We start from the raw sequence: 14,434 nt of genomic DNA on the forward strand, positions 1-14,434 counted from the left end.
CTAGTTTCCATTTGTTGGCTCCAGAGTGATATTACCACAATCAAAAAGAACAAAGTAGGCATATTTGTTAATATCCTTGCAGCAATCATTGCGATTTCTATAGGAACTGCAAGGAACCTTGCGCCCCATTTCAGCAACCTTCTTGCGCATGTTTGTGACATGGACCTAAGTATTCAGTAAGAGTTGATCAAGCAGTTAGAAAGCAGTCAAATATTACTTACAGTGCCATCTTTTTTTACTAGTAAAGAAGGGGTACCTGTATCAACAGACATAGCGCAAACAAGGTGAGTATCTGCAGAAGTACTTGCTCTGCCACCATCCTGTGGGTCCACCGCATAGAACAACCGCTTGTACCATTCTAAGCAGTTGCTAAGTGTTTAGTAATCAGCTTACAGCAACTTCATAACCACTTACTTGTAGCCTCATCGACTGTCTTCTGGGGCACCCGGCCACCACTATTTCCCTCCTGCAATTTAATATCGCCATGAGTTTCAAGGTGAGTGCGAAGGTTATTGGTTGCGGTGTATTTTTTCTAAATGATTAACAACTGATTAGCAAATACTTGAGTATTAGTTAAAGATCCATACTTGCGACTTCGAGCAGTCCGGCACCCGACAGAAGAGCTCTCCGTAGTAGATCTTGAACGAGCCATCCTCCCTCTGAGCAGTTTTTAAGCAGTTAGAAACCATTTAGGTGATATTTAAGCAAGGTAAAATTAAGGCTCACCTCTTTGTAGGGGGGCAGCTCGAGGCGACCGTCAGCCACCTCACTCAAATATCTGATATACCATTTCCGAAATAGAAAATTAGATGTCTGCAATGGAATCAGTTATTCATTGATTCTTAATAAAAACTTACATTCGTGGCAAGGGAGGCCATGAGGATTTTTATGAGGGCGTTGTAAATGCTTTGAAAGTGGTTGTGCGTGATGAAATCTTTTTCGGGAAGGTAAAGTGTCATGCGAGTATCACATGATTGCTCAGGTAATTACATAAGCAGACTCCACTCACGCGACCCAAATAATGACCCCGACTCATCTGCAACCACGACGTGGTCGCGTCCCAGCAAGTTAACCACCCAAGTCACACGTTGTTATGATTGCATTTGCTATTCAAGCTTGCTGATTAGTAATAATCCTAGTTGCACACATGGCAAGTTGCGGATAATGTAGAAGTAACGCTTGGGCACCAGAACCCCTCCTTGCCCCTCACTATCGCCAAAAGAAATATCTTGAGACAAGCATTTCTATGATGACAGGTGAGCTAGTTATCCTACAATCTGCATGATATCATACAGACCTCAGATTTGACGTCTTACTGTTCACACAGAATGGCTCGTGCTTTCGTTCGACAGATGACCATTGACTCAGAAGCCGGTCAAACGTCGTTAAGCCTAGTTCAAGAGGCAATACAGAATGCAGAAATTGAGGAAACTGAGGATAATGGGAACGTAAACTATAAGAATAGAAGCCTAGACGAATCAGTTGGACCGCTTCTTAAATCCTTGAAGTTAGAGGTAAGGATACGCTGAATGACCTTGGGCTCAGCTAACAAATTAACAGCACTACGGCTACAAAGCATGGAAAATCATGACCCCAATTTCATTCGAGAATCGTGCCGGGCAGATAAGCTGGCAAAGAAAGGTGCTTCAATAGCCAGCCCTGATATCCCCCCTTCTCCTTCATTCCTCAGACGGGAGGTAAAACAGTAGATCCGCGCAGATACACGCGCGGCATACTTTAGAGGCGCACCTCAGGCCTACCGTGACCTGGACATCAGACCTCATACAAAAGGCAGTCGTGACCAAGAACATAAGCTCCCCCGCTGGGTCCTGGGCAGGCTCATAGCTGCCCGTACAGGTCACGGGGACTTTGCAGCATATCATGAAAGATTTCAACATGCGGACTACCTGCCAACCTGCTCCTGCAAGAGACAGAAGTCACCTGTCCATTTCTTCTTCTGCCCACACACCAGGAAGCGCTGGAAGGATAGATGGAAATGCAAGAGAGGCAGCCCGTCAGGAACAATTGACTGTCTACTAGGTACAGCTGCTGGGGCTGAAGAGTTCAGCCGCATCGTGCAAGCTTCATCCTTTTTCAAGGATATATGCCCAAACTGGCCGCTCAAGCACTGAATAGTGCAACAGTCTACGCCTCTACCTAGACGAACGGGGAAGGCACTCCCACTCAACTGAAGGTAGCCAAAGCAGGTTCCTCACCTTCAGAAGTCCAGGCCAGGGTAGCGCCTGGTGCTTCTTCCACTCTTTTCCAACACATAGTGTCCAGCTTTGTTGCTTCAAGCATGTATTTACTTTAGTGAGTCTTTGCTTAGGTAGCACGTCCGGATGCCCCTTGGGAGGCCGCAGGTCACGTGTGCCACGTGATCCGCCTAGTGACAGTAAATAGTAATCAAATCAAATCAAATCAAACCCCCATCACAGACAGAAGACATTTATGGAGGCAGAATACCAGCATCGCCTGAGAGTACCTTGAAGCCTAATCTGCAGTGTGATCATTACGTGAGGCAACCCCAATAAAACTATCTCATTTAAAATAAGAACCTTCGAGAGTACTTGACGAGTGATTCAGTTTAACTATGACAGAAAAAAAAAAAGATAAACTTGTGCTACTGGCCAACATATTAACAGCAAGGCTAATGAATCAGCCTTTACTGCAGCTTCCAATGCCATCGAATTCGATGCTCGAATCTCCTCGGCAGAATATCTGTAACCAATGAACGACAACATACCAACACAGATACTGAACTAAATCACACTCGTTCTGTGATCATCTTCTGCTGTCTGTGGTTCTGAGGGTTTTCTGGTTGGAAAGGCAATTCAAGAAGATCAACGACATGCTCCATCTTGGTTTGGATAACTTCAGTAATTCCCTTTCGTATACGTTTGTTCGCAGAGACTGTAGAGTTAGTCTGAGAATCCTGTCTTTTTGCGAGAATTTACCTGTCACGAGAGAGGTGCCACTTTGGCGCCAGAAATCCGTTGATACTACTTTCCAAGGATCTATTTCTCCAGACAGCTTCCAGATGCGATCATGTTTACTATTCCAAGGTTCCGGATGCTCTGGACTTTTTGAATGACTGGGCAAATAAAGGCCAAACCGGAGGATCTGGTTACCATTAGCACAGGGATTCAGATAAGACGGGGCGAGATGTACATAGGATTCTTTGTCCTGCAAAAGAAGCTGGTCCATCCACTGACAGACCCAATCGAGATTGGCTGGTAATGATTAGAGAGTTTCAAATCATAATGGGAAGCGACACTCACATTCATCGTCAAGCTCCCATGCCACAAAAATACGTTTGGGGCGTTGGTTGAGCAGTTCCCGGATATAAGAAATCTGGGCGGTTATTCCCATTCCTGACGCAACTAGAAGGACATTGTTGTACAACGACAAGTCAATCCGTTCACCATATGGCCCGTCAATCCATGTGAGGAACTCTTTGCCCGGATGATCCATGAGGCTCCGTGTAAACCCGTCCTTCTTCTGGACGAGAATGGAAATGCTCGTCGCCTTGCCTTGCTCATTCAGTTCCCACCATGTCACTGTGAACGGATGACTGTAAAACATGGAGAAGGGGCTAACCCCGGGCATCCAAATATAGACTGTCATGCCAGCATGAACGGTAAAGGGCCTATTGACAGGTATGACTATCTAAGCCCAGCCGTCACCCCTGTGAACCTGAGCTCTTGAGCCAAATTGTTTAAGGGTGACATTCCGCACAAGGAGTACGACCCAATGCAGCAAAGTGGTCCCGATAAGGATGCCACTGCCAACTACCATGTATATCTGGGCAAAAGCCTCTGGAGGCGTACGTGACGCCAAACGGCAACCAATGCCGTCAGAGCAAGGATATAGTGCATCTTGATGAATACTTCATAGAGGCATCCCCGAATGATTAGAAGCGCGATAGACAAGCAGAACGCTGAAAGTGCCTGCTCACGTCAGCGTAGCTATTTTAAAGCAACAGTTTACTTGCCAATAATCCATAGAATTGGGCCGGGTGCTCCGGTGACCACCCCTGATTTCGGATGGTGAGGGTGGCATGTAGGGCTGTTTGAATGCAGGTCATTACGCCAAAGGTCCCATGCATGCCAACATAGGATGGAATAGGCAGACCTAGCAGGTCTGAGACTAGACTCAGTCTGCCGGCAAACACCAAGGGAACAAAATTAAGAACAGCAAGGTTTCCAGCACGAGCCGCTATTGATGGTAGAGAATGAGTCTTTATGAAGTTGCAGGTAAGCGTTCCTGCCCAGTAGATAGATTATAATAGGACCCAGTATCTCGAGCAAGTACGAAATACTTGGGGGTAAATAAGGTGCCTGAGTAGGAAGAAAATAAATTTGCGGTAGAGGTATCTACCCAGCCGGACAATGCCCAGCGGCCAGTGTTGCCGTTGGGCCCATACACGGATAATTTGAGACACCAGCAGCCACATAATGATACCACCCATGGCAGATGCGTATAATTGAGATGGATTCATTTTTCCTTCTTGTTTTTGGTAATTTGGTAGCGAGGATTCCTGAGAATATATATAATGGGCAAGGAAAGACTGGCCGAGTTCTCTGTTTATTTTTAGAGATCGCGGGCATTATGAGAGCTATTTTTGGATCTTGTTAGTGACTCCAATACAATTCTCAGGCGCCTGTCCCTCAATATAGGTTGCATCTGGTGCTGAACTCGTGGGTGATTAAGGATACTAATTTCAGGAAAGGTTTCCTTAGAAGCGCCCACGATATTGCCTTGCCATTTTTAACATTCGTGGGCGCCACCACGACAACTAAATAATATATAAAGTGAGGTCGTGCTCCGTCTAGCTTCTTCTTTAGTTCATGTGCACCTTTCCACAATGATAGAAAATTGCAAAGGAGTAATACCGCTCTTCTTCATCATGGAACTACAAACGTCCAAATCATCGGAAGGCTGACGGCGCCGAACAGTCTTCCGCAAACTTCGCCAACTCTGCAACGAGTTTGACATAAGCGCGGTGGTAGTCTTGACTGATAATATGAACCATCAATGGATTTTCAAGACACATGATGATGTACCTGCTATCAGAGAGGTGAGGCCCGTTGAAATGGTGCTGTAGATCATGAACTATAAATGAACAGGCCCTGGCGCATCCACGGACTAGAACCAATGATGACTTCCTGATTTTAAGGTCCAGCTCTGAGTCACCATCGCATTTACAGGAGCCAGTCAAAACTAGGTTGGTGGTACCAAGGTACAGAAGGGTCGAATGAGCATTCTTGAAGTGCCCACTGGCCGGGCTTTGGAGTGGCAGTGGTTTATTACTTAAATCTTCGCCATGTCTATCTAGAAGAATGGGAATCTGCTCTGTTTCTTTATTACACTCTGTGCATAATAGACATCCCAGAAATCACTGCTCTTGACCACTTTATTTTGCAGAACGGTTATATAACTGTAAATGTTGAACGGCTACCTAGTTATTTGAAGCAGTCCAAGCTTCACCCTGCTTTAACAATACCTGACCTCCAGCGGGAAATTGGGCGTCTTCAACAGGAGATTACATTTCATCAGGAGGCGCATGTGTCTTTGATGAAGTTATTCAGTGATGTGCGCGAAGCGAAGTATATTAATTAATACAGGATACGCTACATTTGGCATCACAGCAACATGCGCTACTGAATGTATTCATATTGCTCTCCTCTACCACAAAAAGAGCTGTAGCCAATATTCATGCATCACTGAACCGTGTATCTGAAAAGCTCGCTGCTTCTGAGACTCAATTGCTTCTTTCATATGGTATTGCTTTGGACGATATAAATACAGGAGATTATGCTGTCCTATAATCATGATCCAACGCCTTCTTGAGCTGTCTAACCGCTGAACGTGCTTGTTCCTCAGCTTTTGACATAGAGACGCAGAAGATTTTTGACCTTTTGATGTGCAGATGAAGAACCTTCCTGAGCTGCTCATTTTCACCTTGGAGACGATCTCGTTCCCTTTTCATTTTGTCCAATTCTTCTTGAAGTCCCCTGTTTGCGATTTTTTCATGTGAATCTGGAAGTGTTCGCTCATTATAATCGAGGTGTTTCACTGCCCAGATATAGCAATTCCGCAGTGCCATGGGAATTTCAATGTAATTGTTGGTAGAGAGATCGCTAAGGTTCCTCTCGAATATGTGACTGTAGCACTCACTATACTGCCATCTATAGGGGTCGCTTGGAAGGGGATGGAGCCGTATGTTGGATGGGGGTATTGAGATAGAGAGCGTGTTTTCTTATATGTTAGTGTGGGGGATACAAGACGACAGTCTAGAAAGACATACTCAGATGGTCTGATAATTCCTAACGGCAGGTGGTCCGTTCTAATGCTCGCTTTCTGTTCGCTGGGGTGGACATTTTCTGTTGCTTGCTAACTTGGTGGGCTCATGTGTGCACCATGCATATATAGTAGTTTAGGCTCTAAAAATAGTCAGCTGTTGCCGCTGGACCTATTTGGTGTCAAAAGTTAGAAAGTCGCAAACGGGATATTGTAATTTCTGAATTATCTCAGTGATATATAACTGCCTACTGAGGTCATCATTAAGCGACCACCCAGCCTGTCATCATGATCATTTTCATCATAGGCCTTATCCTCACGCTCCGCGCGCACTTCGCCCAAGCTGATCTTAGCGTGGTCCCAGTGACCCCAACCGCCTCCGCCCTTGGGGAACACCAGACATTTCACGTTAGGGTTAGCGACGGACAGCCACGGTTTCAACCTAACTGGTTGAGCCTCGATGTTGGGGATCTTATTAGCTTCTGAGTTGAAGATCTCTCTTGCTCCCTACGACTGTCCCACTACCCATGTGGAATCTCTGAGACCACCGTGGTCGGAGAGCTGTCCACAGACAGTTACCTAGTCACGGCCCAGTTTCGCGAGAAATATCTCCGCCACAACCTCACTCTACCAGCTAAGTCACCACCACACCCTTCAGCAGCCCGACCTCGCCATATAAGGTCTACCAGATCCTCGAACAATAATACAGAGGTTTGCGATAAGTTCAACACGACGGGGTGCCTCTGGGAAGGCTGCAAGAGGCACCATGAATGTACAGCATGCGGGTTAAGCGAGCACGGTGCCTCGTCTTGCCGCAAGAAAAAATAGCAAGCAAATCGAGTGGTGAGGAGAGAAAACGCCGGGACAGCCTCCTACTTTTTACCGCCAACAGAAAGACCTTCTGGCCAACCAGCGAGGCCCAATACAGTTGCCCAATACCCTGTCTTCAACACAGAACTCCCGAAACTGCAGCCTTCTCCTTCGCCGCTTCATGCACAGAGATGGCGCAACCTCCTTCGTCATTATCCCGGCGATCTCGGACCAACTCTTGCCGGCATCCTGACCTACGGCGTCCAGATCAGCTACAGAGGCAAGAAACACTCTTGTTACTCCACCAACCACTATATACACGAACCCAGCATTATCACGGGAAAGCTAGCAGAGGACCTTGACCTCCGTCGGGTTAGATTGGCCTCTAAACCTTCCTTTGTTTCGCCGATCGGACTTGTCCCCAAGCACGATGGGGGATGGCGCCGCATCCATGACCTATCCTGGCCCCCTGGGCGAGGCGTTAACCAGGGCATACCAGACAACTGGTCAGCTATCGAATACATGAAAATCGATGATATATACGACCAAATCATAAAGGCAGGACCTGGTTGCACAATTATCAAACGAGACATTAAGGATGCCTTCCGAATAGTCCCCGTTGCCGAGGACAACCAGCATCTCCTAGCCTTCCAGTGGAACGACTCCACCTACGTCGAATGCTGCCTCCCTTTTGGCCTGGCAACAGCTCCATTTCTCTTCAACCTCTTCGCAGAGGCTCTCCACTGGATACTCCAGTGCCTCCTTCCCGTATTTTACATCAACCATTATCTAGATGATTTCATCGCTGTCACACATTCTCCCTCAATGTCCAATCCTGCAGGTGCTTTCGACGAAGTCTACCACATGGTAACCGACTACCTAAGCATCCCTCGCAACACAAGAAAGGACGAGCAAGGGACTTGCGTTACAGTCCTAGGAATCCAAATAGACTCTATCGCGATGGAAGCTCGTCTGCCACAAGAGAAGCTGTGCCACGCCACATTGGACGCCGCAGCTGCCCTCAACGCAACGAGTCTTACCCTCAAGCAAACAGAGAGCCTCACAGGCTTACTAGCCTTCTGCTCAAGAGTGGTCCGGCTTGGAAGAACAAGGCTACAGTCCCTATACACCTTTCAGGCCATCTTCCCACGTGGGAGCCGCACGCGCCGCCGTATCCCTTACGAGGTACATGACGATCTGGAATGGTGGAGGGACTCCTTGTCTCTCTTCAACGGCGTACTCCTAGTTGACCCCTGCCGCCGCAACATCACGCATCTTTACACAGATGCCTCCACTACAGGCCAGGGGCTCTTCTTCTTCTCATCAAAGTCTACATCAGACTGCTGGCTGGCCCATTGTCACCAGCTTCATCCATGCAATGCTGCCACATTGGCCCTTGCTCAAGTCGCACATGCGCATATCAATACCATTGAAGTAGACGCCATTCTACAAGGCTTCCTACTCTTCAGCCACCATTGGCTTCATCACACTCTTATTATCCACACGGATAGCTCCACAGCGCACACGGGACTAAGCAAAGGCTTCCTTCATGGTCCGCCCAATGCGCCTTTGAAGAGCCTGCTTATCCTAGCGGCGGCGAGAGACATCCAAATTGTGCCACGTTGGCTCCCCTCCGGGGAAAACACATTAGCAGATGCGCTCTCCCGTAATAATCTTCAAGAAGTTGCTAATATTTGTCCCCACTGGCAGGACCTCTCAGTATTGAACCGCCCACGTGGTTCTCTTCGCGAGCTCATCAGCTCAATGCAGGCCATCTAAAACTGCTCTGGAACGGACTCAGCGCTAATACATACTCCGTCTACCTCTCCGTCCAGCGTAACTACAAGAGACACTGCGCGCTACAAAACTTACCAGCATGGCCAGCGTCAAAACAGTCATTGATCTCGTGGTTAACCTCCCAACTTCTTGGTAATTCTAACCAAAAAGCAATCAAGCCAGATACCGCACTGGCAGACTTAGCTGCTCTCCGAGCCTACCATGTCAATAACTTCCTTAACGACAAACTCTTTGATAACAAACACTTTCAGCGTCTCGTCAACGGCGCGAGAAGACTCAGCCCAACAACCAAAGTACGGGTCAGAAAGCCCATTTCGCGTGAGGCCATTACAAAACTATCATCAGGCCTAGCAACACTTCCGTTACAGTCCTCAGAGATGACTGCAGACCTCAAAGACAACTTGAACTTCGCAACTGCCTGCCGGGTGGCATTTGCTGGATTCCTCCGCATCGGAGAATTCACCTACAAGAGAGAAGACCTCGGCACATCCTCTATCTTCTCATCAACAAAGCTAACGCGTTCAGACATCAGGTTCTCCTCCTCATTAGACCATGCGCAACTCACACTCAAGCGGAGTAAGACGGATCGCCGCCATGAAGGAGTACAGATCATTCTTGCCAAAACAGGAGATGGGGCATGCCCGGTCGACGCCCTTCAGAAGCTGCTCCTTCTCGACCCCAGAGGACCTAACGCCCCATTGTTCTCCTTCCACAGAAGACCATTTAGTCGCAGCAACTTCCTCTCTACCTTATCGGCTAAGCTGAGAGCACTCGGATTACGGACGGACGGCTACTCAGGCCACAGTTTTCGGAAGGGTGCAGCGCAGCATGCGCATGACAGTGGAATCCTTGACGACCAGATTCAGGCTCTTGGGAGATGGACCTCGGAGGCATTCAGGGTGTATTTCACAACGAACGCGTCGGTCTTATACAAGCTCAACCACCAATTTCAGACAGGCTCGCCAGCTCCGCTATCTCTGCCGGTTCCACCACCGTCCCCTCCACCATCCTAGTTTGGCCCGGGTCATTGGGCCCTCTCTGACGCTACGGTCTAACGCGTTTACGCGCAAGACCGCAGCGACAGGTGACCCGTTGCGGCCAAACTACACACACACTGTCCATCTTGACTGCGTGAGGTCACCAATAAAAGGCTCTAATATTTACTAATTTATATTTTCTTAGGGATCGCCTCTTTAGATTATACCGTCAACTTTCACCAACTGCCGTACGAAGACGACTCCAAGACCTACAGCGACATCGAGGTGCTTATATTGTGCCAGGACCAAATTTTATTTGGTCAATTGATGGGTACTTAAAACTTGCATCATATGGTATTGAGGTTTATGCTGCTATTGATGCATATTCCCGCTATATTATTTGGGTATATGTTGGAATTACAGCTCGTACGGCAGTCAGTGTGTTACGACAATTTCTTGATGTTGTAGAGGTTGCTCAACTACAACCTCGATTCGTACGATCTGACCGAGGCACAGGAACTGTTCTGTTAGCAGAAGCTCATCATAAGCTTCAGCGATCATTGCATCCAGAAATAACAATTTCTGAATGCTATCTTTATGGCACAAGTACATCAAATCAAAGGATTGAAGCCTGGTGGCTTCAATTAACCAAAGGATTATTATTTAGATGGAGGGTATGTGTCGTGTCTCCTATCTCCATACTGTATCATGCTGGTATTCCCGACAGCGCTTACCCCGACAGCGCTTACCAGCCTTGACCTTACCGAAGCATGTTTATATCTACGGATACAGTAGCAGAGATAGCAAAGTAGACTCTTACAACACACCATACTGGTACCTACCTTTGCGTAGACCACGACAGTATGTTATGTCTTCTCGTACGAAACATATCATGCTAATATTAATATAGAATTATTTCCATACTCTTCAGGAGCAGGGTGTTTACTCTCATGACTCAGTTGCTGATCAGATTGCCTTATTAGCAGTCTATATGCCAATTCTTCGAACTGAGATCACATCATTCGTACGAACATGGAATAATCATTCTATTCGCAAACAAAAGCTTCGTCCACACCTAGTACATGGGAAGCCATTCATGAACTATCACTATCCTCCTGAGGGTGTTCAAGATCATGGTCTAAAGTTTGATCGTGATCTTCTCCGTACGTTGCATGAGGATGTTGCAGAATGGGGTAAGTTTATAAGTACTCTACCTAAAGTATAACTATATACTAATAGTTTTCGTACGATAGATCCTGATGAGTACCTCCCTCCAGTGACTTATAACTGGGTAACCAGGCAGTTAGAGGAGATGAACTTTAATCCTATGGCACCTGTTCATCTTCTAAATGAAGATGTGTTTACCCCTTACCGGGAAGTCTATATGGGACTCCGTACGAGGATTTTAATGCATATCCAACAACAACTTGAGCCTGTTCTCTGCCTATCAAAAAGGCCGACTGGGGCTTTTAATTGGAATCCAGGCCAGGAAATTGAGGAAGTACAGGTTACTAGTGAGTCTAATGAGTAATGACTATTATCAATTTATCTTCGTACGACCCATAATTGCTTATCCTGCTCCATGATATGGTACTATCCCTGGATTCTTACTTGTTATTTAATAATAAGTAGAAACCTAGCTTTGTATGAACATGGTTTATTATTAATTCTTCTCTATAGGCAATGGTATTGAACTTCCTATTTAGTAGTAGTAAAGTGGAATCTTAACTTTGCATAAAGGACACTAATACACCGCTCTTTAATATACTCAGAGTACTCTTAGCAAGTCGTGCGAGAGGTTATATATAAATATCTCACCATTTTCGTACAAAACTGAAAAAAAGATAAAACTGAAAAAACTCTTCACCTAATGGCATCCCCTGAGTGGACACCCTTTTGTCCAAAGACAGGGCATCGCCATGATGCTTTATCCTGTGGTTCCTGTCTAATGACACGCTCTTCTTTATTATCTACTTCTGAGGTTATTCAAATTCCAGACTCACCATCTCCACCAAAAGCAACAACAGTCTTTGCCACCCCAAAATTTGCCCTCTTTAATCGTGCGCATGGGGCAGAACAACTACGTCAAGCTGCAATTACTCGTACGAAGAAAGGAAGTCAGGAATCAACTCCTGGATTTACTATTAGTGCAAGTGCTGCTTTCTTCCTTTTAACACAGGTTAAAGGTGAAGATGGGTTTTTTACACCCTCAAGCTGCAAGTTAATTGGTATGTTATCAATCCTAGTTTTATATATTAATAACGTAATCCACGGCCGAGCGGCCATTACGACTGAACGGCCACTTTTCTCCGCAACCATCAAAATATTCGAAATCAACATTCCAATACGCGTCAGTTTTTCATTATTTCTATGTAAAATGCCTTTATCTAAAGGAAGCCGTATGCAGATGGCTATTTCTGCATATAAAAAGCAAAAAGTCAAATCAAAACTTCAAGCTGCTGGTGTATTTGAAGTATCCCGTACTACCCTTCGCGCTCGCCTTGAAGGAAGAAAGCCACGCTCAGAAACACGCGCCAATAGCCATAAATTGACAATATCTGAAGAAGAAGCTCTTATCAAGAAATTGCTTGATGCAGATAAACGAGGCTTCTCAATTCAGCCGAGATTTCTGCGTGAAATGGGACAGATCTTGCTTCGTGAACGTACACAAGATTCTACTGCGACCCTTGGAATTAACTGGGCCTATTCTTTTACAAAGCGCCGTCCTGAACTACGTACACGATATAATCGAAGAATTACATATCAACGTGCGAAGCAGGAGGACCCAAAGGTCATAAAACAGTGGTTTGAGACCGTACACGAAGCTGTTCAGGAGCACGGCATACATAAAGATGATATCTGGAACTTTGATGAGACTGGCTTTGCAATGGGACTCTGTACAACCTCTAAGGTTATTACTGCAGTAGAGCGCAGTGAAAGACCTCGTACAGTTATTCAGGGAAACCGTGAATGGGTCACAATCATTGAATGCATGAGCTCTAAGGGGATTTCTATACCTCCAGTGGTCATCTTGAAGGGAAAAGAACACCAGGCACCTTGGTACCAAGAACCCAATCTTCCGCCAGATTAGAGGCTTACTAATAGTGCTAATGGCTGGACAACAGATGAAATTAGCCTTGCATGGTTGAAGCATGTTTTTGAGCCTTTTTCTAAACAACATTCAACTGGTGCAAAGCGTTTGCTAATCCTTGATGGCCATTCAAGTCACCAAACTGCAGAGTTTGATGAATTCTGCAGGGCGAATGCAATTATCTGTCTTTGCATGCCTCCTCATACATCTCATCTTCTTCAACCACTAGACGTTGGTGTTTTCGGGCCGCTTAAACGGGCGTACGGAGAACTGGTTGAGGGAATGATGGTGGCTGGAAACAACCACATCGACAAAGAGGATTTCCTATACCTATACCCTCCCGCACGTGAAGCAGTCTTTACTCAAAAGAATGTATGTAATGGCTTCGCAGGAGCTGGGCTTAAACCACTTGATCAAGACCGGGTTCTTGAGAAAATTACCTTTCAACTTCGTACGCCTACACCACCACTTCTTGTTGAAGGTTCAATATCATCTGCTTTTCAAACACCTCAGAATCCTCGCCAGCTTGATCACAAAGTCCGCAGCCTACAGAGAAGTCTTCAAAGGAAAAGAACGCTTTCTAGCAGTCCTATGTCGCATATTCACCATCTTGAAAAGGCCGCACAGATGGCAATGCATATGAACCATCTTCTTCAACAAGAAATCAAGGTTCTACGAGCTGAAAATGAGCGAAAATTGAAGAAAAAAGCAAGGACGCGTGCTAATTTAGGAAGCAACCTCTTTATATCTGTACAGGAAGGTCGCGATCGCATTCAGCAGCTTGATACGCATGTTAAGGAGCAGGTCGAGGATACTACTTCTGGGACTCGCCAGCGCGCTCCACCACGGTGCAGTGGATGTTGGACTATTGGACATAATAGAAGAAGTTGTCCTAATAAATAGCTAGATAATCAGCTACTAGATAATCTAAATTAATTGCGTTGGTGTTCGAAATGCATCAAAAAAAAGTAGGGTGCGAAGAAAAGTGGCCGTTCGGTCGTAATGGCCGCTCGGCCGTGGATTACGTTATAACAACTAATATTAGATTAGATCGAGTTGCAATTAAGCTTAAGCCTCGTACGATTAAGTCTTTTGAAGACTTTATCGTGAATGACCTGCTTCATGGGATAAGCAAGAGTTGCAACTTCGTACGATAGCCTTCTGATCAACTCCGCCTAGCAACTGCAGTTATTCAAGCTCGAAGTGAGGTCACATATATCTCTCAAAGTTCTGATACTCAACAACAGGTTGAGGATCTCCTATCAGAATGGTACCGCACTGGTTCAACAAACAGCCTTTCTCTCATCTATGTTGTTATCGTACGAGAGTCTCAGTCAAGTCAGGCTATATCTGATCCACTACCTACACAACCTGATGAGAAGCCAGAAAGGAAGAAGATCAAGAAGGAGCCAAAGCAGAGGTCAAAGGTTAAGACTGAACCAACTCCTGAGATTAA

General features: G+C 46.0%; 2 protein-coding genes across 2 annotated transcripts, besides 5 other annotated features; one reads left to right on the forward strand and one right to left on the reverse strand.

Annotated features, from left to right (window-relative positions):
- NFIA_004240 (uncharacterized protein) lies at positions 1-878 on the reverse strand (the record flags this gene model as incomplete). The annotated part of the gene is made up of 6 exons (XM_001258964.1): positions 1-165; positions 222-358; positions 415-532; positions 588-659; positions 727-813; positions 858-878. 6 exons carry the CDS (start codon positions 876-878, stop codon positions 1-3), a joined length of 600 nt encoding a protein of 199 aa, XP_001258965.1.
- Positions 879-1,601: 723 nt separating this feature from the next.
- Positions 1,602-1,961: a mobile genetic element.
- Positions 1,962-2,404: 443 nt separating this feature from the next.
- Positions 2,405-2,426: a microsatellite.
- Positions 2,427-7,497: 5,071 nt separating this feature from the next.
- Positions 7,498-8,805: a mobile genetic element.
- Positions 8,806-9,287: 482 nt separating this feature from the next.
- On the forward strand, positions 9,288-9,923 carry NFIA_004250 (uncharacterized protein; the record flags this gene model as incomplete). Its single annotated transcript, XM_001258965.1, has 1 exon — positions 9,288-9,923. One exon carries the CDS (start codon positions 9,288-9,290, stop codon positions 9,921-9,923), a length of 636 nt encoding a protein of 211 aa, XP_001258966.1.
- A 683-nt stretch (positions 9,924-10,606) lies between these two features.
- Positions 10,607-10,636: a microsatellite.
- Positions 10,637-12,285: 1,649 nt separating this feature from the next.
- Positions 12,286-13,737: a mobile genetic element.
- The last annotated feature ends 697 nt before the right edge of the window (positions 13,738-14,434 follow it).

Source organism: Aspergillus fischeri, genomic scaffold, assembly GCF_000149645.3.
Source record: "Aspergillus fischeri NRRL 181 1099437636265 genomic scaffold, whole genome shotgun sequence".
Lineage (NCBI taxonomy): Eukaryota > Fungi > Ascomycota > Eurotiomycetes > Eurotiales > Aspergillaceae > Aspergillus > Aspergillus fischeri.